Below are 27,540 nucleotides of genomic sequence, written 5' to 3'. Positions count from 1 at the left end.
TGTGGTCGTACGGTTTCTCGCATCAATATAAAAATCCTGCATTTCCAGAGTAGCAATATTGTGTGTTTGACAAAAAGAGGATACCTTTGGCAAAATGCTAGCAAACCCCATGTCTCTTAAAGATTGCAATGTGTCCATTCTCCCTCTAACCATCGAAGCCGCTTCTAAAATGTCTAAATCTTTTTTTTTTTTTTTTTGAAGTTGCTTTGATAATGTATCCGTAAGGTGTAAATTGTCATACATCATATATAAGTAAACACGAACTCATAAGATTTAAAATATGCTAAGATTCCTGATGCTTGTTGGCGGTTTGCCAATGACCCTCCATCCACTTTCACAAATTCTAAAACCACAAGAACATCTGCAAACAACTTCATAAGACTTGTGAGTGTGTTGAAATGTGAACCCCATCTTGTATCCCCCGCCCGAACAAGTGTAGTCTCTTGATTTAACCATCTTCCTGTTTCAAATTCACCACTACACAAGCCTTTTTGCACCCTTTGTCTTGCTTGTTCCCATAGCAAGTCTTTTCTTTTACACGAGGCACAAACAACATTAACCACCAACGAAATTTGCTCAAAAAATTCACTAACATCATCATGCTTCTTTGCTACAGCTACAACCACTAATTGAAGTTGGTGTGCAAAGCAATGTACATAAAAATTTGTGTCATTCTCTTGTAATATCAAAACTTTCAAACCATAGAATTCCCCTCGCATATTGCTAGCCCCATCATAACCTTGTCCTCTTATCTATTAAAAAAATTGAAAAATATATAAATAATATAACACAAAACTAATTAAATAAAATTGAAGTAACAAAAAAGTAAAGAATAAATTACCTAACTAAAACTCAACTTATTACTTGTAAGTACTTCATTTAAGGCGTTTTTGAGTGTCAAAGATGATGTATCCTTCACGTGCACAACTCCAATGAATATTTCCTTCACAAAGCCAAGATTATCAACATATCGCAAAACAATAGTCATTTGTTCCTTTTTGAGACATCGCCAGATTCATCAACCAATAAAGCGAATACATCTTGACCAATCTCTTGACGAATAATCAAAAGTACTTCTTGTACAAAACATTGCACAAGTTCTTTTTGAATTTTAGGGCAAATAAGTTGATTGTTTTTAGGAGCATTTTCTAAAGTATTGTTGAAAATATCTTTCACTAGTCTCTCGAATGGCTTTTAACACTTCAATGTAAAGCCCTCTATTTTCCGAGTTAACCGACTCGTCATTACCACGAAACGGTAAACCGGTTTTCAATAAAAGTCTAACAACAATAATAGAAACACATAATCGAGCTTTATATTTATGGTCCTCCGCTTCGGTTTGCCTCCTCAAGACTACATTAATAGCTTGTTTTTCTCTCAATAAAAAGTCACACTAGTCCGAAATGCATTTTTTTATTCCAAGTATCAAAACCTTGAGAAACAAATTTTTTCCCCTGAGGTCTCCACATGCATAACAATATAAACAATATGCTTTTTTATTTTTCACACTATATTCCAACCAATCAAAATCGTCAAACCATGAAGGAACGAAGCTTCTTAATCTATCACCTATTTTCTTTTTTGGAAACTTGTGTAGCCTTATTTAACAAGGTCCTTGAAGCAAATACGCCCTTCTTACATCATCTCTTATATTTGAGGCATAACTTGTAATCATTGGCCTATCCGTCGGGTCCTTTTGAAGATCTTTCAAATCAACACCATCATTAGTTTCATTAGAGCATGGTGTTTATGTAATTGCATTAGAGACCGAAGGAGTCGATTGGTTGGTGATTGGTGTTTGGGAAGATCCTTCACCACTTTCATTAAGATTAAGTCTTCGTCTTTTGTTAAGAAAACCACCAAGGGTAACCTACAATTCAACATTAAGCTAAATAACTAATAATTTCACCAAATCGTCCAATAGCTTCAATAAAAACATAAAAATTACACCAAATCAAAATTGAACTTCAATAAAAACAATAAGACATAGCAATTTTATTTCACCAAATCAATCAATAAGTCAATAACATCAATGAAAACATAGCAATTTCACCAATTCAAGATAAAAACATAGCAATTTCAACCTAAATAGTAAACAAATTGATAAATTTTCAATTTTCAAACAATTACTTGTTTCATTATTAGCTAGGGCTTGGAGTTGAATTCAACAATTGGGAATCGATTTTTGCTACTCAATCAACAAGATACTCAAGAAATTAGAAGGAATTAGCAATGGAAGCATCAAGCACCAAGCAAAAGTCGGATTCGTGAGTGTAGGCGTGAGGCGTCGTGCGTGATGCGTCAGTCGAAGTCTCGAAGTCGAACTCCTGTGTTCGATGCCTTTTTTTTTGCTTTATGTTTTGCTAATTGCAGCTATCATCGATTACTCGATTGATTATTGCCGCACGTTTTTTTGCCATTCTCCAATTGGATCAAAAGTTCCAATTATCCAAATGGGCTTTGGGCTATATTAGTTTTTTTTTGGGGGCTAAAATTAATAGGCTTTTTGGTCTACTAATTGATAATTCTAAGTTATAAATATATTTTTGGGCTTGGCTGATCCAATTGGGTGGCAATTTTTTTTTACGTAGTTGCCAATTTCTTTTACGTAGTTGCCAATTATTTTTACGTAGTTGCCAATATATAAAAAAAAAATTAAAATTTTACACTACATATATGGAAACTAGATGTTGCCAGTGCCACACCGGGCACCTAGTCAAAACCGTCCCTGAGCATGTTCTTTGTTTCAAGGAAAGATGGGAATGGATTTGTATTTGTGATCACATCCACAATATTATGTTAGGGGGGAGACAATTGTCTCAGAATTTGCATATCAAGTTCAATTTCATCAACTTTGGAATCACAGTCTGTAAGAGCCTCAGATAGGTTCTTCAAGGCATAACAAAACTCATTAATAGAAGATGGTCCTTTTTTTGTATTGCAAAATTGCTCCTAAAGATGAAGTATATGATGTGCACAAATTATACCTATCAAGTTTTGAATTTATAACCTAACAAACTTAACTAGCTAGAATGCACCTAGGCAGTGTACCTAGTCGAATTATAGAATAGTTTAGGTAAGTCGGGTGTCGATCACCGGGAACGGTATTTAATTAATAAAATAACTACTAAAAGCTAAACTAAGAAAAACAACTAAAATGGGGGTTTTATCTGATTTTACAAGTTCAAAAAAACTTAAGCACTCAACTAAAAATGACTGTAATCAATATATTAAAAACACTTTCGTTTAGTTTCGAATCCACCTTTTCCTATGGTTAGTTCTTATTTATAGATTAATAAAGTTGGTTACCAATTTATATGTAATTAGAAATTTGGTCAAATCTACTAATATTTTCACCAATTCATGTACTACTTTGTAAGGTCCTACACAAGGAAACACAAGATTAGTTATTAATTATAATTAGGCTATGTAAGATTTGTTAAACACAATTATGGCCACAATTATGTTCTCTAACACAGTTAAATTGTTACTTTTATCACTTAACTAAGATATGGTCAATCCTAGCTCTAGCAATTTAATGGTTACTAAATCACTAGGTAATCAAGTTCATGTAATTTAATGGTCACTAAGCTACACTACACTTGAAATTAAGCAACAAAGTTAGAAACTTTAACATGCTAGGTAATGATAATCAAACACATGCATAAACCAAATTCATATAATCCAAAAAGTAAGAAACTAACTCATAGTTTTAGGTTTCATCCAACTAAACGAAAGCAAGGGTTTTTAGCCCATAATCACAGTTGGTAAAAACATAAACATAAGAAAAACTAGACTAATCATGATTAAACTAAGCAAACCGAATGTGTAGATGCGAATCCTTGCTCCAATCGACTTCCTAGTTTCAAAAATCAGCCACAGAGGGTTCTTAGAAGGGTTTTTGTCGCAATACTTCTCCAGAAAGTCACCTCCAAGTCCCCCAATTCGTCATAATGTTCGGATATATATACTTGCCTAAAATATGGACACCATGACGTGGTAAAGGCACCACGTCGGGATCCTCGTTTTTATCCTGTATTTCCCAAGCCAACGTCAAGAATCGCGAAGATTCCATGCACCACGTCGTGGTGGTTGGAAATCTGACTTTTCTCAAAACATGAAAGTTGTCCGAAATTGTGTCTAGTTTTCAAATCATTTTAAATCACCTTAATCGGAGTTATAAGTCATTAGATATGGTCAAAATACTGACGAGTGGTCAAGCTGTCTAACAACATCCTTCTTGTGTCTTCTTCTTGTCTAAGCTCGTATTTTCTTGCTTCCAACTTCCACATTGTTCCCGAGAATGTCTTTTATGCTAAATAACAAATATTAAACATAATAAGTACCTTTTGTTCGATAATAAGCATAATTATAGCTAAAAGTATTAAGATATGATGTAATATATATATATATATATATATATATACACACACACACACACACACATATCAGTATACGTGACATTTTGTTGTTGAGAAAAAAATCCTCCACTTTGTCCCATAAGACTTTGGCTTTACAATCGTCACTGCAGATGATCTTCGGTAGTTAGCACCACATGTAGAATAAAACCAAGACTTGATTTGGGAATTAATAGCTTCCCAATCCTCATCATCATCACCTAAAGGTTTGAATTTTCCCGTAATATGACGATGAACTTTAGCACCCTTGCACATGTCTTGAAAGATTCGTTTCCATAGTTTATATTTGGACCCATCAACATATATTTTAAAACTAAATTGTGAATAGACATTTGTAAGTGCAAATACGAGTTGGCTAGCTATAGGAGCCGTGTGGGTGCTTGAGGAAGCCGATGTGGACATCGAAACTAGGAAAATCAAACAAATAAATAAAATAAATGGCATAAAATAATAAGTAAAAAGCTTAACTGCAGGAAGAAGGATTGTCATGTACCGTAGCCTAATTAAAGGCTGGAGGCACGAGAACAAGTAGAAGAAGTAGCATAACAAGTAGAAGACCTGGTAAGGTAGAATCAAAGAAGTAGCAACAACAAGCGGAAGCAGGAGAACAACGTCAGTGCAAACCTTGATCAGTGGATTGCTATGATCGGGGACACGTAGCGACGGTGGGTGTAACGTCCAGAAAATATCGAGTAAAATTTTCATTTTTAAATAAGTCAAAACCATTTATTCATTATCTCAAATACGATCAAAATAAAAGTATTTAAAACATCAGAGTAATTCGTAAATATTCAGTGCAGAATAAATCTCCAGGGGATGCAGTGCGATCAAGCCAGACCCTTCCTTTTGAAACCAGCGGTACCCGAAAACATTTTAAACATAAACCGTAAGCACAAAGCTTAGTCAGTTCCCAAAAATACCACATACCATACATACATCGGGCCCCGCTCGGCTTTCATCGGGTCCTGCCCGTTATAGATCTGTCAGTAACATGTGGTGGGCCCCTCCTGGCATCGAGTCCCGCCTGGTATACATACAAACACATACAATACAAGCAAGAGTCACATAGACAGCTAACATCCTATAAACATAAATCAACGGACCGACATTGGTGCCTTCGACCCACAAATACTGTGAGGAGGCTCGCCTCGATCATTACCCGTACAATACTCACACTTGAGTTACTGCTACCAAAAGCTCCTCACATTAAACATATCTAAAACAACACCAATTAACATTTAAGGTAATTTTTCCAACTTACCAAGTCAAAAATATCAAGGCTAACCCTTATTTGGGCAAAAACACCATTTTGCTCAAGTCTTAAACCCCTCACAGTTGGCCAAAAGTCAAACTGGTCAAAAAGTCAACGTCTAACGTTTTGTTGATTTACGCGTTGCGTACTCTAACTCTATGTTGGGCATAGAGCCTTAATTATGAAAAACAGGCCTCCAACAGGCTACGCGGAGCATAGCCTGGATTACGCATGGTGTGTTGCCTCAGGCTCTAATCCTCACGTTAAGCACTTATTTCATTAAGACATTTCACTCAAAGCTCGGACCTGATTCCTAATAGCTCCATAATGGATAAAGTTTCCAACTTTATCGATTAGGATGGTCGAAACAACCAAGATCTAGTCTTTAATTCTCAAAAGAACCAAAAATGCATCTTTCTCATCTTAATCCATTAAGTCCAGGTCTCCAACCTTCATATCTGAATCATTATGATGTTTAGATGGATAAAGCTTCCAAATTTATCCATAATAAGGTCACAAACTTTCTAGATCCAAACTTTATGCACTAAAATGATGAAAAAGTGGCAAATATGACAAATAGTTAGATCTATGAAACCAATGAGCTAGTTAGAAGCTCTTTACTCACAATGGCCCATGAAGGATGTAATCTTGATGGATCTATACTTTAACTTCTCTTCTATACACTTTTCCACCACCTTGCTCTTCAAGAATCAACCTTCCAATGGAGAAATAAGCTCATAAATGATGCCAAGGCTCAAAAAGAAGAGAGAGAAAGAGAGAGAGAAGGCTAAGGTTTCTCAAGGAATGATCTTAGGCAATGGAGGATGGTAATGAGAGGGTTTCCCATAAGTTAGAACGCTTAAATAGGGCTCAAAACCGGAGATTTACGGTTTTGATCTGCCCAGATTACACTACATAGTTGTTAATTATGACCTACATAATTAGTTAAACCCCGTTACGCCCTGCGTAATCCAAAAATCCCTAATTTCCACTTCAACTTTAAACAGTCATAACTTCTTCGTTTCAACTCTATTTTCAGCGTTCTTTATATGCACGGAAAAGTATTGAAGAGCTCCACAATCCTATTTAATTACTTTTGAATTAAAACATACCAGACTAAAATCCTTAATTCATGAAAGAAGTCTGAAACATCATCTTTCCCATTTTCCCCATTAACTCCAAAACACAAACCAAGAGCTTGGATCATATAATCAGTATTATCTACATCCAACAGGGTATAAAACATATTCCCTTGAATCCCAAGGCCTTTACTTGATCTATTTATTGTCCATAATCCTAAAATAAGAAACTTCTTGAAATAGGATGTTATAGTGGGCGGCGACAGGATGAACAACCGACAACAACAGGAAAAACGCCGAAAAAAAAAGATGAATTCCAGTGAAGTTTGTCTAGATCCGGTAGGATGCTTGGAGAATGTCATATGTCTGGTTTGATACCATGTGGAAACTCGTTAATCAGGGTTGTGTGTATGTGTGTGTGTGTATATATATATACACACACACACAAAAGTTACTACGCATCTATACACAAATTTTATGCAACGGAAGCATTCTTAACAAACCCTAAGTGTACATGCACTATAAGATCTAGGTTTTACTATTATGATAACATACTTTCAAAACTAGCATTATAAACTAAAGAAGGGAGTGGTTTAGTAACCTTTTGAGAAACTCGAATTCGTCACTTGTTTACTTGATGAATTCGATCTCCTTGTTGCTCTTGGAAAGTCTAACACCCAAAGTAGAATGCCTCTAATGGCTCACACCCAAAAGACTAAAAAAAAACCTTGGAACTTTAAGAGAGAGAGAGAGAGAGGGAGAGAAAGAGAGAGAGAGAGAGAGAGAGAGAGAGGTGAGAGGTTGGAAAATCATTTTTCTCAACCTTATAGAGAGTATGGACGATTTCTATAAGGCCTAGAGGAGTCTTTATATAATTGTGATATTTCTCAAATAACAATGATTTGAATTAATTAAATAATCAGGTTTAATCCTGATTCAAATCTTTCCCTTATCTGTTACATGGATAGATTTTGGAAGGTTTCTGGAACCTCCATAAAACTTTCCTCTCTATGGACCATCCAGAATATTCATGTTTCTTAACTATTGAACAACTACCATTCAGCCCCTATACCTTTTGATTAAATATAATTAATTCCAAATTAATTCTAATTAATTTTAACTAGTTTTTAATTACTCTATTAATATGTAATGAATTAATCACCTATTAATCTTAATCTCTCTAACTAATTCTATCTATTTTAGATCTTGAGGGCAACCCAAAAAGGACTTTGTTATTATTCTCAAACTTATACTAATTAGTTATGTCATTAAACACCCATTTCCAACAAAATCGATATGAGTTATGTTCTTCTATTTCATGATCTTAGTGTTTGCGACTTGAGAGCACATATTTAGATAGGTAACGATATTATTTTAGTTGAATATTCAAACTGAATTCTCTCCTATTTCATAAATTCAGTGGTGGATGTTAATTGGACCATGGAATTAGCTATCATAAATTCAAATCAAAGTTCAAACTTTAACCAAATGTTCTCCCATTTTTTATTTTGATGGTGGTTTTTCTTGATATATTATGTTTTTGATTTTGCAATTATGGTTGTGTGTGATTATTAGGAGGGAAAGCAACAAAATTGACAGGGAAATGGGTGGTAATTTTGATGGTTTACATATACACAAAAATTGAGGAATGAATAAAACAAGCGGCAAAGAGGGTTGGGAATATCGTCGGGTGTAATAGTTGGGATGGGGAAGAAGACAATGATGATGTAGGGTTGGTGGGCCCCACATTAAAGAAAGAGAAACATCATAATTTTAAACATATTTAATACATTTATTTTGATGATGTTAGTGAGAAGGACTTGATTCAAAACAAGTTGAAACCATAGGGATCAAAAATGCAAAAAATATCTTTCAGGGCATGATCCATATATTTCATATAACCATAGGGATCTTTTTTGTATTTTACTTTATATTTTATCATATTTAACATTTTCATTAATTACTATGACAAAGAATTTTGGACGCTGTAAAAGATGTGTTACCCTAGGCTGAGCATAGACAATGTGCAAGACACATTGTTGCAAACTTTAAGAAAAGGTTTAGAGGGCACATTTTGAAAAACTTTTCTGAAAGGCATGCAATGCTGCAACTAAATAGGCCTTCATAGTTTTTATGAAGGATATAGAAACACTAAGTCTAAAGGCTCATAAATACTTGATGGACAAGGATTCAAAGACATATGGTCAAGAACATATTATGAGACTAGCATGTGTTTTGAAGTAGTAGAGAATGGAACTTCGGAGAGTTTCAATGCTATCATAGTGGATGCTAGAAAGAAACCTATAATCCCCATGCTAGAGGAGCTTAGGTTATATATCATGGAGAGGATGTATAACATGAAACACAAGTGTAATACTCGCTCTTCATAACATGTATAGTTTGAAGGGATATAACTTGTTTATAAAACAAGAAGAAGAAACTGAAGCATTATTCTTGCTTGAAGGTGTGAATTAAAGGTGTCATGGCGTATCATTGTGAAATGTAAGGAGTATATCATAAATTTTAAAGTAGATTGCTATCTCAGGAAAGGCATCCTACGTCCTTATATAGGCGCGATGCATGGGGTCAAGTCGAGGTCAACGGAAGTCAATGGGTAGGTCGCGACGTGTGTATTGAGTACAACGACACGTCAAGGTGTCCAGGTGGTGGACACGTGTTGAGACATCAAGACACATGACGGAAGGAGTCAACACGTAGCAAGTTTTGGTCGATACACGCATAGACATGACGCGTCTTTTGAAATGGTGTGGCATGCTCCTTCAGCAGACCTTGTGTATATATAGTTTGTGTGTGTGTGTTGCTTAAAGGGTTTTTCACACACTTCATCGGAAGAACCTAAAGTGACGAATTCTTGTCATATCTTAGTGCTTTAATACTTTCAGTGTATAAATAGATCTCGTTAAATGTGACTTGAGAATTAAAGACCTGAAATGAGAGTCGGAGCATTTGACGATACTATGGAGCATCTAGAATTTGATGGAGCATCATGAGTCAAGATGCTCCATCAATTTCTAGATGCTCCATAGTATCGTCAAATGCTCCGAGTCTCATTTCATGTCTTCAATTCTCAAGTCACATTTAACAAGATCTATTTTCCAGTGAAAATAGCTATCAAGCTAAGTTTATATAAGACGTCAATATTATATATATCTGATATATGTACAAGATGTTAAGTATAGTGAATCCTATTTAACTTTATAAACATAAGTTAGACTGATGATTCTTCATCACTATCTTGTGCATGTATTTCGGAAGATCTTCTTAAGATGTACCTCCATATCTGAATCTTAATCTTGACATGTAATTTTTCACGAATAATACGAACCATGGACAACAAAAGGGCAAATGCCATTGTCACACCACTGATAAGAAAAAGACCCCGCAACCCATAAAGACTCAAAATTTTTGGTGAAGAAGAAGAAAAATCCTTTGACATCAATGCAGATTGACGTTTTAACCATTTATCCTCTAATGCTTTCAATGTCCCGTCTTCCCGCATCTTTGTTATTTGAGTCGACATCTCTCCGGGCAACGGTGAACCTTTTTGAAATGCCTGCAAACATAGCTACATTAGAGTTATGGAAGAAGCCAAAAGGATATAAGAGTCTTATATATAGAGAACACTTACAAAGCCGAAACCATTGGTGGTTGATGCTGTTGAGATCAAGGAGAAGCCAGAAGCAGGATACATTGCAAGGACTGCTTTGATGTAAAGGATATCATCGATGATTGCATCAACACCTCCACTTGTTAATGCTTTGACGTAGGCCTCAGGTGTGTATAGGTTTTCAATTTTGGCACCTCATAAGTTCACGTTGTTAAAGATAACTCCTACTGAGGGAGAAACACCCAGGAATCCGATAGACATCTCCTTCATTCCAATCTGTTGTACAGTTAAAAGTGAACTCAAAGTTGCAGTGTAACTTGACGTGAGCACAAGCACCACGAAAACCCAGACATTAACCACAAATCTTGATAGATTACTTTGGAGCTTCTCTCCTGAATCACCAAGTTTTTGTGGGTGTTTGTTAGAAAGTTGAAGATTAAAATTAATGGTCAAAAGATCAAATCTTTAAGTAAATTGAGATTACAGTAAAGAGTTAGAGAGCTTATTGTGAGCATAAACAAGGGTCGAAAAGGCAAACCAGATGGTTGTTCCAACTTGTTGTTTTTCTGAACCTTGAAATTCTTCATTTGTGCGATTTTCAATAACCAAATGACAAACCCCAAAAAGAGAAATAAACAACCGCTTGTGATCCAAAGATCTGTACTAAGAGGATCTAAAAAGATCCAGATGCTTTTATTGGCGTTTCGGGCTATTGTCCCAGTTCCTAGATCAATGAAGGGCAATGTGAAGTCGACATAGAGAGATCTATTTGTTGTGATTGATATATCTCCAATAGCAGCCTCATATTCCTGATACAATCCGATATCTTATGATTAAAAAACAATCTAACTGCTCTACAAATAGTGTGACAAAGTATCTTTGATGATACAGTTTTGCTAAAAAGAGGCACATACCTTTAGAGCGATTTTGTCGATTAGATAATTATAAGTCATTCCATCCTTATACGGGAGAGGAAAAATCTCAACGCCTACTTCATAGTCTAAGGCATTAAAGCAGCATTGAAAACATCCCCACAGTAGCCGCTGACAGATGATAGATTTGTTTTGGGATCAACAGTCAATTGTAACAAATTCGGGAATATTGTGCCAAAATTTGGAACCAGAATTTTCAGCTTTTTCCCATTCGTTTGCAGCATCTTGCGCTTTTGATTAACACTTGTAGCTCCACCTGGCCAGATGATACTTTCCAGACCATGATTGAAAGAAGAAGAAGAATTTGTTTTTCCAATTTCTTTAACAAACTCACCACCATTAGCCATCATCCAAAACCCAACCTTCCTAGCACCTTTACCAATCACATTTACAACTTCCATGACTTTGGAGATGGTTCTCCTATTCATAAGCTTGAATTCACCTCCTAAACCATGGAAGTTGACTCTTAACATCTCATCTTAAAGCTAGCAAACTTGATGAAGATTCTGAATAGTTGAGTTTTTGGAACCTTGCAATAAAGTTAAATGTCTTTTCTTTAAATTTTGACCTAAATGAGATCTAGACATGTATTGGACATATATGTCTCAAAAGCATCGACTTTTCGATGTATAATGGAGTTATAAGACCCAATAGAAAGTTAGGGTTCAAGGCTCAATGGATTTAGGACTTAAACGTTGGACTTTTAGCTTCAGATTGTTCTCACGACGTGAGACTTGGGTATCATGACATGAGGTTTGAATGACCCCGTTTCTGGCTAGCTTCTTGGAGATCACAACGTAAGAGGAGGCTTCTTACAAAGTAAGGTCATCTCTAGTAACTTTTCATGTCTGTGTTGACTGGGTTGAGTCGGGATGAGTTGGAATCGGACCGAGCGAGATCTCACGACGTGACTAAGGACTGGTCACGACGTGAGGATGGGTGGTTGACATTTTTGGCTTTTGGTTACGTGTCTTTTGGAATTCGGACTGTATTGGGCTGTATTGGGCCTTGGGTGTCTTTTGGATTTGGGACGATTATTGGGCTTTTAGTGTCATTGAGTTTAGGCCTTGGTCTTTGGGTCATTTGAGGGGAAGGGTAAAATAGTCTCTTATCCTAGGAGTCAAGATTAGTGAATTAAGTTCTGATTATGGTTATAACCTGATTATTGTTCATGATTGTATTTGATTGTTAGCATGGGGATTCTCAGGACCAGTAGCTCGAGCATCTGTTGGGTTATCAGCGGACTGAGGTGAGTTTGCTCACTATGTTGTAGGATACTAGGATTATATGTGCGTGTAATCTTTGTGACTCTTGCTGTATGTATGTATGTATGCCTGTGTTCCTGTTTGCTATATGTATGTGGGGTGAAATAGACCCGTGTGTGAAATAGACCTGGTAAAGGCTCGTACTGTCATATAAGTTGAAATAGTCTCAGGGTGAAATAGACTCGGGAGTGAAATAGACCCGTTATGGCCTTGGGTTGACACATGAGTTGAAATAGGGGTTGTGTTATAAGTACCCCCCTTAACCATTTTTACCCTACCTGACATCAATCGAATCATTCATTTACTTTTGATTTGACATCTTTTTTTTTGTTTCTTTCCCTTTTCCTTTTTGTTTTTTTTTGTTTTTTCATTTCTTTTATTTTATATTTTAATCTTGTTATTATTATTGTTGTTGTTGTTGTTGTTGTTGTTGTTGTTATTATTATTATTATTATTATTATTATTATTATTATTATAAATTTTGATTAACATATAAATTCGGAAAACATTTTAAAATTCGGATGACATTTTAAAATTCGGACAACATTATAAATTCGAACAACATTATAAAATTCGAACAACTATATAAAATGAAATAAAAGCAAAGTTTGTCTTTATTTTAGAAACAAATCGATATCATTATCGTCTATTGATAAATTATAATTCACCCTAACCATTATGTAATGGTTGATTACAAGGAGTATATCCAATGTATGATGTCTTGTCCAAACTTCTCTGTACATACAAATCAGAATATTCGGCAGCATGGGTATGCGATTGTTCCACTAAATGCTTTCAATCCACATAACACATCACACAAATGTATTACCGAATTAATTAATATACGTGATAATAAAGACAAACTTTGCTTTTGTTCCGTTTTATATAGCCGTTTGAATTTTATAATTTCGTCCAAATTTTTAATGTCGTCCAAATTTTATATTGTTATCGAAATTTATAATAACTAGAAAAGGGCACGCGGCTCCGCCGCTTTTGGACTATGTCATAGAAGTTAAAAATCGACAAACTTTAAAAGATGTGTTGAAAGTGTAAATCGCCACAAATAGGGGAAAAAGCCGACAATCCCTAAAATTAGATGTCGAAAGCGTTCAACAAAAAAAAAAAAAAAAAAAAAAAAAAACACTGATAGAGAAAAACCAAAAATGTTGTGGCTATAATATGAAAGTTGCCAAAGTTTGGAAAATATGGTGGGAAAACTTAAAAAAATGTTTTTGTTCTTTTTTATGTGAAAATGTAAAAGTTTTGGCTCTAAGGAAGAAAAGTGTCAAACTCATTAAAGATTTGTGGCAAAAATACCAAAATATAAAAGTTTTGACTGTAAGGACTAAAAGTGTCAAAGTCACTAAAGATCTGTGGCAAAATTCTAAAGGCACAAAAACTTAATCAAAACGTAAAAATATAAAAGTTTTGATTTTAAAGACCAAAAATATCAAATTCACTAAATATTTGGGACAAAAAAAAATTGTGGCAATAGTTGACAAATGAAGAAAATTATGTGGCAATAGTGTAAAGAGTTGGAACTTTATTGTTCTAAGCTCCCTTAGCTTTAATAATAATAATAATAATAATAATAAATAAAAAAGAATAAAAAACAACAAAAAAAAAAATAGGGAAAAATACAACAGAAGACAAAAAAATCAAATCAGGGGGTGGAATTGGAAATGGAGGGGTACTTATAGGAGTTATAGCATTAGCCTTGAAATAGACCCGAGGGGTGAAATAGACCTAGTAGTTAAAGCTGTCAAATATGTATGGTATGCGGTATTTTGGGGAACTCACTAAGCTTTTTTTGCTTACGGTTTATGTTTAAAATGTTTTTTAGGTAATTCTGGTTCGTGAGGGGAGGGCCCGGCTTAATCGCAACGCATCCACCTATGTTTCCATACTCTATGATTATGGGAATTGTACTATAATAATTATTTTACTCTGATATACTTTTAAATTATTGAAATGATTAAATGATGTTTATGATTGAACTGAAAATGAAATTTTTACCTTAGGATTTTTGGGATGTTATAGTCGTGCTTCAGTGAAACCGTTACAATGGATGCTCTCATAAAGTTCCTACAGGGTTCCTTTTATGCTTTAGTGAATAATACCTTAGAAGGCCCAATGAAGATGATTTGGCAAGACTTCTACATACAAGGGAAGAACGTGGTGGATTTTTACGTATGACGGTGACAACAAATCCACTCACCTGGAAAGGGAACAAAACTACAAAACAATGTTCTCTCTGGCTCACTTATGCAAAAAGAAGGATCTTCTGCTCGTTTAGCCATACACAAGATTTGCATTAGTAAAACATAGTTTTGGTCGAGTGAAGCCGAGTCGTGCAGTATGAATTTATCCGGATCCTTTTAAACTTTGGAATTATGTAACTATGAGATCTGTTTTTCAATAAAAAATAGCTAACAAGCTAAGTTCAGAAAAGAAGTCAAAACTATACATATATTTGATACAAATATTGATCTATACAAGATGTTACGTACAGTGGAATCCTATTTAACTATATAAGAATAAGTTAAACGGTTAATTCTGCGTCGCTATCTTGTGCATGTAATTCGGAAGATCTTGTTAAGATGCACCTCCATATCTGCATCTTAATTTTGACATGTAAGTTTTCACGAATAATAAGAACCATGGACACCAGAAGAGCAAATGCCATTGTCACACCACTGATAAGAAAGAGGCCCCGAAACCCATAAAGATTCAAGATTTTTGGTGAAGGGGAAGAAAAATCCTTTGAAATCACTGTAGACTGACGTTTTAACCATTTATTCTCTAATGCTTTCAATGTCCCATGTTCCCGCATCTTCGCTATCTCAGTCGACATCTCTCTGGCCAAGGGTGAACCTTTCTGGAATGCCTGCAAATTTAGCTATATCAGACATGTAAAGAGGATCCAAATAGAGTTATGGAAGAAGACAAAAAGATTAAGACTCTTATATATATATATATATATATATATATATATATATATATATATATATATATATATATATATATATATATATATATAGAGAGAGAGAGAGAGAGAGAGAGAGAGAGAGAGAGAGAGGACACTTACAAAGCCAAAACCATTGGTGGTGGATGCTGTTGAGATCAAGGAGAAATCAGAATCCGGATACATTGAAAGGACTGATTTGATGTAAAGGATCTCATCAACGATTGCATCAACACTTCCACTTGTTAATGCTTTCGCGTAGGCCTCAGGTGTGTATAGTTTCTCTATTTTGGTTCCCCCAAAGTTCAAGTTGTTAAAGACAACTCCTACTGAAGAAAGACCCAAGAATCCGACAGACGTCTCCTTCATTGCAATCTGTTGTACAGTTAAAAGTGAACTCAGTGTTGCAGTGTAACTTGATGTGAGCACAAGCACCACGAAAACCCAAACCGTGACTACAAATCTTGAAAGATTACTTTGCAACTTCTCCCCTGCAGTATAAAATCAGCAAGTTTTTCTGGGTGTTTGCTAGAAATCTGAAGATTGATATTAATGCTCAAAAGATCAAATCTTTTAGTAAATTGAGATAAGAGAAAAGAGTTATGAAGCTTACTGTGAGCATAAACAAGGGTCGAAAAGGCAAACCAGAGGGTTATACCGATTTGCTGTTTTGTTGAACCTTGAAATTCTTTGTTTGTACGATGTTCGATAAACCAGATGACAAATCCCATAAAGAGAAAGAAACAAGCACTTGTGATCCAAAGATCTGCACTAAGAGGATCTAAAAAGATCCACATGTTTTTCTTGGGGTTGCGGGCTATTGTGCCAATTCCTAGATCAGTGAAGGGCAATGTGAAATCGACATAGAGAGATCTATTTGATGTGATTGATATATCTCCAACAGCAGCATCATATTCCTGATACAATCCGACATCACATTAGCAAAAAAAGAAAAATCTAACTGTTCTACTAATAATGTGACAAAGTGTCATTACTACAGTTTTTGCTCAAGAAAGACACAAACCTTAAAAGAGATTTTGTCGATTAGATCATTGTAACTACGACCATCCTTATAAGGGTAAGGAACAATATCAATCCCTACTCCATAGTCTAAGGCATTAAACGCAGCATTGAAAACATCCCAACAGAATCCACTCACACCAGAATCATTTGTTCTTGGGTCAATATTAAGTTGTACTAAATTCGGGAATGTGCTGAAATCTGGAACCAGAATTCTCAGTTTCTTGCTATTTGTTTGTAGAACCCTACGTTTTGCAAAGGTTGAAGTCCCACCTGGCAACATGATACTTTCCAAGTCGTGATTTGAAGAAGAATTTGGTTTTCCAATTTCTTTCACAAACTCACCACCATTAGCCATCATCCAGAACCCAACCTTCCGACCACCTTTACCAATCACATTTACAACTTCCATGGCTTTGGAGATGGTTCTCCCATTCATAAGATTGAATTCACCACCTAAACCATGGAACTTGACTCTTAACATCTCATCCAAAAGTGATGTACGGATTAGTGACATGCCATTGGTTGTCTGTATATTCTCAACAGCCATGGCTAGTGCGTAAACTGCATCATATGCCCATATACCATTAGGATCTACCTCCTTAAACTCCATAAAAGGGTTCAAAGAATAATGTTTCTTTCTCCATTTCGAAACAAATTCATGAAGCTCCCTTGATGCAGGAAAATATGATCTGAAACCCACAGCCCCCTGCATCGATTCGATTGCTTCGGCATCCATGGAATCCAAGTGGTTGGTAGTCTTACTTGTTACAATCCACATGTATCCTTCACCCATCATGCCCAGCTCTTTTGCCCTGGAGAAAAGATTGGATGCTAAAGAAGGGGCTGTATGCATTACATACACCATGGCTTGCATAGTTTGAAGCTTAAGAAGCTCTTCCATGATTTCTTCATGGTTGGCAGAGGTTGAAATTAGGCTTGTATATGTCACGTGTATGTTTTTCTCATGGAATGCACTAACCATATAATTAGCCATTTCTCTCCCGTTTGCAGTGTCCTCGCAGATAACTACCACATTCTTTGCCTTAGATGATTCTACCATGGAAGCAATGCTTTTGAACTGAGTGGTTTCATCTTGTGCAATTCGAAGAAGATTAGGATTCTGATTCAAAAAGGGAGTTGTTGAAAAGGAAAGAATCGGTACGTCAGCTTTGTCTCCCAATTCCAAAACCTCCAAGGATCTTGCTTCGGCCTTTGATTCTGGACCTATTATCGCTTTCACTTCAGTGTTTTCTAAAAGATCCAGAGCTGAATGTCCATGATCGATATATTAACATTCAAAATTAAAAGTTTTCCAAAAAAGAGTATTTAAAAAAAATAATAATAAAGACAGTACCAGCAGACAAGGCACGCAGTGGTTCTCCTATGGTATCCCTGGTTGTAAAAGCTATTCTTGTTGTGTAGTGAGGATTGGCTGTGTAAAAGTCAGAAATAGCCATGCTGATGCAACGATAAATGACCTTCCCTGCCCATGATTCCATGTCAAGAATCACTCCCACTTGTACTTCCTTGTAAGTTGGATCTTCATGTGCTGTTGAAAGGCTTTGAAAGCTAAGCAACATGATCAGAAATGGAAAGAACTTGCTACCCGCCATTTGCAACACAAAGTTTAAGTTTCCTGCAGCTCTTGGTTTATCAGGATGACACATTAATTAAGTAACACTATTACAAGTGAAGAAAGATAATGGAGGGAGTCTTGTCAAAACAAGAACCTAAACAAATATAAGGAATACATAATCATGCATGAGTGCATGACAGGTCATTAATTAGTTGACATTTAATTATGCTAGCCGCCATGAAAATACTGACATTGTCTACAGGAACAAATTTCTGGTCAGAGTTGTTTGGTCTAAACCATTGACTGGTCAGAGCTATCAGCATCAATGCAAACCTATACAAAAAGGATGGATCAGATACGGATAGATTGGGGAACGGGTCAAATGGCTAATTCAAAGCAGGGATGAAAAAAAAAGATTATAGATCTTTCTAACGTTTTTTTTTTTTTTAATTGTATATTAATTTCTAACGTTTTTTTTAATTGTATATTAAATAAAGTATAGATGCAAAACTGACCAAACATTACGGTTGATAATATCCGGAACTATGAGAAACTCTGTTAATCACACTCGGGTTACATGCTCTGTTAAGAGCACATGGGTTTCTGACTTCTTAAGAATCAAGAATACAGAGTTCAAGTAAGGTCATGACTTTCGTTCTGTCGAATATTCTTATAAAACTTCTTTCATTTGATACTCGTGCCGACGTGGGACAAGATCATTTGCTGGGACCAAAAAGGGAGTCGCACAAACTAAAAGCACAAAACAATAATAAATTATTGAATGAAAAAAGAATATTATCGATTTTTAAGGTCTTATATGTATTGTGGCTTTCCCATGAACCCACAAATCTGTAGGTACACAAAAATGATTTTTATGAACAGGGCCTTCGATCTGCTTAAACCGGACTGGACCTATCATAACTTTTATCGGGCTTTATAAGACCCTTTCCTAGGCTAAAATTTATTTTTATCCTTTTCTTTATGTTAATTGGATTGAATATTAAAAATGTTGAATAATTAAGAATTTTAATTTCAAATCTTTCTATTCTAATAAATGAATAAGTTTAATATCCTATTGACAAGTGGCATTATATTAGAACTCCTCATTAAAATTATATGTCCCTTATTTTGCCGCTAGTTTATAACCCATGGAACCACGGGTTATAAAATTAATTAAACTTTCATAATAAAAATTTATAATTATTAATCAATTATTTTAAATAAAACATTGTAAATAAGTTATTAATTAAAAGATATATCAAAATTTTAAAGTTATTATAACTTCGAATTTAACATATAATTAGTAAATGTAAAATTAAATTTTGAAATGAGTTGTTGTCTAATGAAGAGTTGTATTAGAGTGACACTTGACAAAAAAAGATTAAAACTATTTATTTGTTAGAATAAGGATTTGTCAACATATTAATTATCCATTTCAAATTTCAAATTTTAAATTTACCACCCTAATTACATTAAATTTTAAATTTCAAATTTCAATTTTTTTCACTTTAATTATATTGAATTAATAACATTAGAATAAAAAATAAAATAAAACTAATACAGATTATCATATGATATAACTTCATGTATTTATTTAAATCAACGATTATAACTTTATATAACTAAAAAATATATGTTAAGTAATAATTTATTTAAAATAATTGATTAATAATTTTGATTTTTAATATAAAAGTTTAATTAATTTTATAACCGTGGTTCTCACGGGTTATAAACTAGTTAAAAATTAATAAGCTTTGGACTAGATTAAAAAACTTGGCACAATTTATGAAAGATTATGTGAAACTTTTGACCCGAGTGATTGGTATCTTCATTATCATTACTCATTAGTATCTAATATTTTGCTCATAGTAGGCATTTTCTCATTGTCGTTTTTACGCATTTGTTTGCATAATGAACATGTTATGACTTGTAAGAACATTTGGCACTGTCAATTGCTACATCCTTGTCTTCAACCTCTCCCTCTCATTTAATGTTGGAAAATTGAGTATGACTTCCTGCAATATCATCTTTGTCGGTTGCACCTTGAGAACTACTGTACCCAATACCCATCATGAGTGCGTTTGAGCTATGAAAAACTACCCATATAAAGGTTTTGAGAAGAATTTGGAGAGATAATCAACTTTACTATGATTCTTCATGGCTACATACAAATGAAATTAAGCCAACTTAGAGCAAGTTACTACAACCACTGATCCACAATTTCTAACCCTAACTATTTACACCAAAAAATAGGAAACATGATCAATAAAATACCAATCAATAGATAATTTGAATTATTATAGTAATGTTGAAATATTAATGTGTGTCAATCAAATATTTATATGTAAGGTATTATTTTGCTATAAGTTGAAACTTGCAGGGAGTTGTATGAAATATGGTGTACAGGTACACACGCGGATCCTATTGTTGGATCTTTCTTATATCCGGGTAAAACCGGAGTATAAAAGAGAGGAGATATTTCTGGATGAGAGAGATAGAGTCATTCATCTGATTTTAGATCTGAACATTAGGGTTTTGGAGAAGTTTTGTCTCTCTCATTCGAATCGAGTTCTCTTTCTTTTGTTCTCGGTGTAATCAGTTTGTAATAAACAAATTGTATAAAGAAGATGAATAGATTAGGTTGAGTGTTCATAGTTGAGAGTAGATTAGGTTATTTGTAGTGAGTTTTCAGTTGTATGTATATGAAAACCTTCTGTTTCTTTGTCATAAAATGATATAAGGAATGAAGATGCTGGGAATGATTTGTTTGTCATTTTTTAACATGGTATCAGAGAGTAAGGTTGAAGGTTTTTGATCTTGTCATTCCGATCGTCTTTTTGAAGCTCTTATCAACCGATCAGTAAAAGGTATTCATCATTACTCACTTTTTTGAACTCGTTTTTTGTGTTCTATTTGGTTAAGGGTTTCTTCGTAATACCCGATTGATTGTTGAAACTGGTCATCAAGATCCTGGTACTGCTAGTTGTTGTTTCGATTGTGCAGGTTCGTAAGGATCGGTCTGGATTGGAAGTTCTTCGACGATCTGTGTCAAAACGTTGAAGCAAGATCGATTAATCCCTTATCTGAAATAACTCTCTTGGGGTCAGATTTCATCACTGATAAACCCTCGAAGAGAACGGATTTAGGGAGTCGATCTTGTAAACAATTCGGATTAGTGCACTGTGAGGTTTCTTGTTCCTTTCTTTTATCTAAATCCTGACTGTGGTTGTGAGATATTCTGGTGTCTTGTGTACATCAGTTGATTGTTTTGTCTCTATTTTTTTGTGCTGTTTTTAGTTCTTGATCTTGGTTGAACTTGGTGATTGACTGTCTTGGGCCCCAACACACTGTGGTGACCTTCTGGACATTAAGTCAACACTCTTGTTCCTTTGTGTTTTCTTGTTATTTCTTTTGTGTGTTCTTGTTATTTCATTTGATCTATAATGGCTGATATACCTGAGGGTAGTGGGTCTACCAAAGAAAAAGATTCTACTACCCCAGGTACCCCAATTGATTTCGATGATCCATTGTATATTCACCCCTCTGATAATGCTGTAACTTCTATCATTACTATTAAACATACTGGTAATGAGAACTATCGCCTATGGCGTAGTGCTATGACAAGAGGGCTTAAGGTTCGAAATAAGCTAGGGTTTGTAGATGGTACACTTATTCTTAATAACACTAAGTCATCTAAGTCCTCTAAATGGGAACGTGTCAATGCCGTTGTTTGCAATTGGATTTTAGGGTCAATATCTGAGTCAATTTATGCTATTCTGATAAAGCTGAGGATATTTGGAATGAATTGTTTGAAACTTATAACAAAGCTGATGGTTCCATAATATTTAATATTCATCAGCAGATTAACAACTTAAAACAAAATGGCTCTTCTCTTTCAGATTACTATAATAAACTTGATTCGTTATGGAAAGAATTTGATGGTTTAACTGATGGGTTTTGAGCATTCTAACACTTCCTAAGTGTACATGCAACCCTAATAACCTTGGATCTATGTTTGTCTAATTATCATGCAAAGTTGAATTTCCAACGTTATATTCCTATCTAGCATACATGGGGAACAATTTTAACTTGAATGAAAGATAGAATAACTTACCTTGTTGTTGCTTATGTTCCTTGAAACCTTGTGAGCCTAGCACCCCAAGTGTGATGCCTCAAATGCTTCACACAACACCAAATGCTCTTGGAAAGACCTTTAAGATAATACACACTTCTTAAAATCGGCCAAGCCCTCTAGTTTCTTATGTCTAGCCGATTTTGGTGGAGAATGGGATCCTTATATAGTGTTGACACATCTAGGGTTACACCATGTAAACCCTAATGTGTCATGACTCTTCATTTCCATGACCCATGGGTTTGTAACTCCCATGGAGCATCCATGGAGCATCCTATGGGTAGAACCCAACTTGATAATCCATGGATCCTCTTAGCCCACTATACAAGATATGAATGATTTACATAATCAACCCATATATTTAATTAGTTATCCTTTGATCACTTAATTAATTCTTTGATTAAACTAATCAAATAATATTATTAATATATTAGAACTTATAATATATTAATAATCTCCAAGTGTTATTTCTCTCATTTAGTCTATCCAATTGCATGGTGCCATGCAACCCAAATGGACCATGCCGGGTCGGGTCAAGTACACACCCGAAATAGTTATGGACTTAGACACCTTATCCAACAGTCTCCCACTTGGATAAGTCTAATAACTATATCTCTAGTACTTCAGGAACCGACCGGCAATCGTAGCTCTTTCAAGGTCTCTCGGAACTGAGAAGATGATGGTACGCCATTTAAGATAAGGGATCATATAATCCTCCGTTCTAGATATCAGCCGGACAAATACATGGAACAATGTCTTACTTATTGTCCAGCAGTTTGTTTCTCGATTTCCGATTTTTTTGACAAAGAACTTAATTGAACATATCAACTTAGTTCTGACCGAGCCCGGTACATAGGTCAAAACAAAATCATCGAGGGGCCCAGATATCAGCTTCTAATCCAAGAAGGAACAGATAAACTTCGACTCATATGTTTGTTCTACCACTCATTGAATTACACACAAAAGCACGTTTTATAACATCGAGTTACCAATGCGTTTTCGTACAATCAATGCATTACCAACTTGTAAGTAACAAATCATATCTCTATGTTTGAAGACTTATATGATATTACCGTCTCACGATCACTCGAGATAGAATTCCATGAAGTGATTCCAGTGAGCGTGGGTTGAGTCCAATACTCAGAACTTATGAGCACTCATGATTGCTGTAGCCTTGTCCAACACCTTAGACCTCTACAACCCATCATGACAGTCTTGATTCATACCTACTTCCGACATATGACCGACTGTGGAGGTTTGAATAATATGTTATACCAAACAAAATTATTCTGGAAGTCAAAACATGCAAAAGAAATATAGTAAACGATCGACAAGAGATAGCAACACTTTACTCATAAATAAAACACCTTTTATTCATCAGCTAATGTCAATTACACTTTACAAATTTCTGGGTTATCTAACTACTAAATCTAATATCATCCTTCAGCCCTATGCTCTGAGCATGCTGGAGATGCTTAACCCGAGTCAGTCCCTTCGTGAGGGGATCTGCTGGGTTCTCATCCGATGATACCCTCTTCGTCACGAGGAGTCCTTCTTCTATCCGATGTCTGATAAAATGGTATTTTTTGTCGATGTGTCTGGATCTCCCGTGATCCCTTGGTTCCTTGGCTAAGGCATCAGCACTTTCACTATCACAGAAAATCTCCATTGGCTCTTTGATAGCTGGTACAACTCCAAGGTCTCCAATGAAGTTCTTCAGCCATATCGCCTCCTTTGCCACCTCGCTAGCTGCAATATACTCTGATTCACAAGTTGAATCAGCCACTGTCTCTAGCTTGGAACTCTTCCAAGAAATTGCTCTTCCATTTAGGGTAAAGACCCAGCCCGACTGAGAGCGGAAATTATCCCTATCAGTCTGGAAGCTAGCATCACTATACCCTACAACTCTCAAGTCATCACTCCCACCGAGGGTAAGGACCCAGTCCTTAGTCCTCCGTAGGTACTTAAGGATATTCTTTACCGCAGTCCAGTGTGCCTTTCCAGGGTTCGCCTGATACCTGCTAACCATGCTCAAGGCAAAAGCTACATCGGGTCGAGTACACATCATAGCATACATGATCGATCCTACAGCCGAAGCATAAGGTGTTCGACTCATTTCTGCTATCTCAGCCTCAGTGCTAGGGCTTTGTGTCTTACTCAATCTGGTGTTACTCTGGATGGGTAACTCTCCTTTCTTGGACTCCTGCATGCTGAATCTCTTCAGCACCTTATCCAAGTAGGTACTCTGACTAAGTCCAATTAGTCTTTTACTCCGATCTCTCAAGATCCTTATCCCTAGAATATAGGTAGCTTCTCCTAGGTCCTTCATAGAGAAACACTTCCCAAGCCAGGACTTAACTTCCTGCAGAGTTGGGATGTCATTTCCTATGAGTAGTATGTCATCCACATACAACACCAAAAAGCTAACTATACTCCCACTAGCCTTGACATACACGCAAGACTCATCTTCACTCCTAGAAAAGCCAAATTCTTTGACCTTTTCATCAAAGCAAAGATTCCATCTGCGAGGTGCTTGCTTCAATCCATAAATGGATTTCTCAAGCTTACACACTCTATTAGGGTACTCGTTGCTGACAAAACCCTCTGGCTAACTCATGTAAACATCTTCAGCCAACTTTCCATTAAGGAACGCGGTTTTGACATCCATTTGCCATATTTCATAGTCATGAAATGCAGCTATGGCCAACAGAACCCGAATAGACTTAATCTTGGCTACTGGAGAAAAGGTCTCATCATAGTCCACTCCAGGAATTTGAGAGAAACCCTTTGCAACCAGTCTAGCGTTATATGTGTGTACATTTCCATCCATGTCGGTCTTCTTCTTGAAGACCCATTTGCACCCTACTGTCTTACGACCTGGTACATTCTCAACCAAGTTCCAAACTTGATTGTCATACATGGACTGTATTTCACTGTCCATTGCCTCTTTCCACTTGGCTGACTCAGGGCCTGCCATGGCTTCCGCGTAACTGTTAGGTTCATCCAGACCTATCAGTGTCTCATCACTGATAAGTGTATCTCCTTCTGCAGTAATATGGAATCCATAGTAATGCTCAGGAGCATTCCTAACCCTTGTGGAACGCCTCAGAGGTACAAACTTGTCAATTGGCTCAACAGGAGTTTCCTCAGTAAGTTGAGTGCTAGGGTTTGAAGTTCCTTCACCGCTTGACTCTTGAATTTCTTCAAGATCAACTTGCCTCCCACTGTTTCCTTGGCTTATGAACTCTCTTTCTCTAAAGAAAGCCCTCCTAGCTACAAAGACCACATTTTCACTAGGTCTGTAGAAGAGGTAACCAAAGGACTGTTGTGGGTAGCCGATGAAAATACACCTCTCGCTTCGGGGTTCGAGCTTATCATGAGTCTCGCGTCTCACGAAAGCCTCACAACCCCAAATCTTGATGTGGTCTAGTTTGGGTACTTTACCAGTCCACATCTCGTGAGGAGTTTTGGCAACTTTCTTTGTAGGGACTAGATTAAGGATATGGGCGGCAGTCTCTAAGGCATACCCCCAGAATGAGATTGGTAGAGAAGCTCGACTCATCATGGAACGAACCATATCTAACAAGGTTCGATTACGCCTCTCAGCCACACCATTCAACTGTGGTGTCCTGGGAGGTGTCAATTGTGAGACTATCCCACATTCCCTTAGATAGTCAAGGAACTCTGAACTAAGATACTCACCACCACGATCGGATCGAAGCATCTTAATGTTCCTGCCCAATTGATTCTCGACTTCCTGTTTAAATTCCTTAAACCTTTCGAAAGTCTCTGACTTATGCTTGATCAAGTAGACATATCCATATCTACTATAATCATCAGTAAAAGTCAAATAATAACGATTAGCATCCCTTGTGGCATGTTTGAATGGTCTACACACATCCGTGTGTACAAGGTCCAACAAACCTTCACCCCTCTCACACGAACCTGTGAAGGGTGACTTTGTCATTTTTCCAAGTAAGCATGATTCGCAACTATCATCTGACTTTAGGTCAAATGACTCCAAGACTCCATCCTTTTGGAGTTGGCCTATGCGTTTCTTGCTTATATGTCCAAGACGACAATGCCATAATGATGCTTTGTCCAATTTACTATTATTAATAGAATCAATACACAAAACATTATTTCCTAAGTTATCTACAACAGATACAGCTTCATACACACCATCACAAGGTAATGCTTTAAAATAAAGAACATTATTAAAGAAAGCATCAATAGAACCAACTTCATTATTAAATGAAAAGGTAAACCCTTGTTTGTACAAAGCATGAAAGGAAATAATATTTCTTGCCATTCCTGGCGAGTAACAACATTTATTCAAATCTAAATTAAACTCCAATCTTGGTAACAGGTAAAGCTTTCCTATTCCCCATGATCAAGTTTATTCTTCCTTGCTCCACATTCTCACTTCTTCTTAGTCCCTGCAAGTCACAACAAATATGAATACCACAACCGGTATCAAGGACCCAAGATTTAGAATGGGGTGAGTTATTAGAAATGATAGTGTAAATACCTGCATGGTTGGGTTTAACTTTCCCATCCTTCACATCTTGCTGGTATTTTGGGCAGTTCCGCTTCCAATGTGATTTTTCATGGCAATAGAAGCATTCAACCTCTTTTGGGTCAGAAGAAGGAGTGATGAAACCTTTCTTGGTTCCACTTGAAGAAGAGCCATCAAGGGTCCGAGCCTTGGTACCCTTAGAAGAGCTCTTTCTCTTCTTCCCTCGACTTTTCCCGATTGCCAAAACCGGAGTAGAGTTTTGAGCAGGAGTGTTAACAACCGACTTCCCCTTAAGACCTGTTTCTGCGGTCTTGAGAAGTCCCTGAAGTTTGCTGAGTGTGACCTCTTCCTTATTCATGTGATATGTCATGCGGAATTGATCATAGCACGATGGTAAGGAGTGCAAAATGATATCTATTGCAAGATCCTCAGGGAAGTTCACATTGAGCTTCAGCAAACGATCCACATACCTTTGCATTTTCTGCATGTGGCTCGTGACGGATTCCCCGTCCTTCATCATGGTTGTTATCATGGAGCAGATGATTTCATACCTCTCTTGTCGTGCTCTTTGATGGTATCTTTCCATCAAATCTTGGTGCATTTCATAAGGGTAGAAATCCTCATAAGACTTTTGGAGTTCCGCTGTCATCGTGGCCATCATGATGCAAGCCACTTTTGTAGCATCCCTTTCATGTGCCTGAAAGTCAGCGATCTCCTGAGGAGTTGCAGTGGTCTCATCAATCTCCTTAAG

The 27,540-nt window shown here is 36.1% G+C and overlaps 2 protein-coding genes and 1 pseudogene across 2 annotated transcripts; all 3 read right to left on the bottom strand.

The window, feature by feature from the left end:
• Positions 1 to 242: 242 nt before the first annotated feature.
• LOC145075378 (uncharacterized) lies at positions 243 to 988 on the bottom strand. The gene is made up of 2 exons (XM_079021645.1): positions 875 to 988; positions 243 to 752 (listed from the first exon to the last, which is right to left on the bottom strand). Exons 1-2 carry the CDS (start codon positions 986 to 988, stop codon positions 243 to 245), a joined length of 624 nt encoding a protein of 207 aa, XP_078877771.1.
• An 8,990-nt stretch (positions 989 to 9,978) lies between these two features.
• LOC145075377 (glutamate receptor 1.4-like) lies at positions 9,979 to 11,782 on the bottom strand (annotated as a pseudogene).
• A 3,185-nt stretch (positions 11,783 to 14,967) lies between these two features.
• On the bottom strand, positions 14,968 to 18,271 carry LOC145074257 (glutamate receptor 1.2-like). Its single transcript, XM_079020665.1, has 5 exons — positions 17,917 to 18,271; positions 16,564 to 17,828; positions 16,153 to 16,456; positions 15,663 to 16,030; positions 14,968 to 15,461 (listed from the first exon to the last, which is right to left on the bottom strand). Exons 1-5 carry the CDS (start codon positions 18,227 to 18,229, stop codon positions 15,117 to 15,119), a joined length of 2,595 nt encoding a protein of 864 aa, XP_078876791.1. The 5' UTR covers positions 18,230 to 18,271; the 3' UTR covers positions 14,968 to 15,116.
• Between the last annotated feature and the right edge of the window lie 9,269 nt (positions 18,272 to 27,540).

This window comes from Lactuca serriola, chromosome 9 (assembly GCF_051521515.1).
Source record: "Lactuca serriola cultivar US96UC23 chromosome 9, Lser_US96UC23_V15, whole genome shotgun sequence".
In the NCBI taxonomy this organism is placed as follows: domain Eukaryota; kingdom Viridiplantae; phylum Streptophyta; class Magnoliopsida; order Asterales; family Asteraceae; genus Lactuca; species Lactuca serriola.
Note: the sequence above shows the minus strand (reverse complement) of the source record. Positions and strands in the feature narration are given on the sequence as shown.

Bases quoted from the DNA above. Each gene is read 5' to 3' on its own strand.
- LOC145074257 (XM_079020665.1), bottom strand. From the start codon at position 18,229: ATGTGTCATCCTGATAAACCAAGAGCTGCAGGAAACTTAAACTTTGTG. The intron at 16,031-16,152 runs GTAAGCTTCATA...TTTATACTGCAG, and splicing joins GACCCTTGTTTATGCTCACA to GGGAGAAGTTGCAAAGTAAT. The intron at 15,462-15,662 runs GTAAGTGTCCTC...CTAAATTTGCAG, and splicing joins CCACCAATGGTTTTGGCTTT to GCATTCCAGAAAGGTTCACC.
- LOC145075378 (XM_079021645.1), bottom strand. From the start codon at position 988: ATGACTATTGTTTTGCGATATGTTGATAATCTTGGCTTTGTGAAGGAA. The intron at 753-874 runs GTACTTACAAGT...TTTTTTTAATAG, and splicing joins TCAAAAACGCCTTAAATGAA to ATAAGAGGACAAGGTTATGA.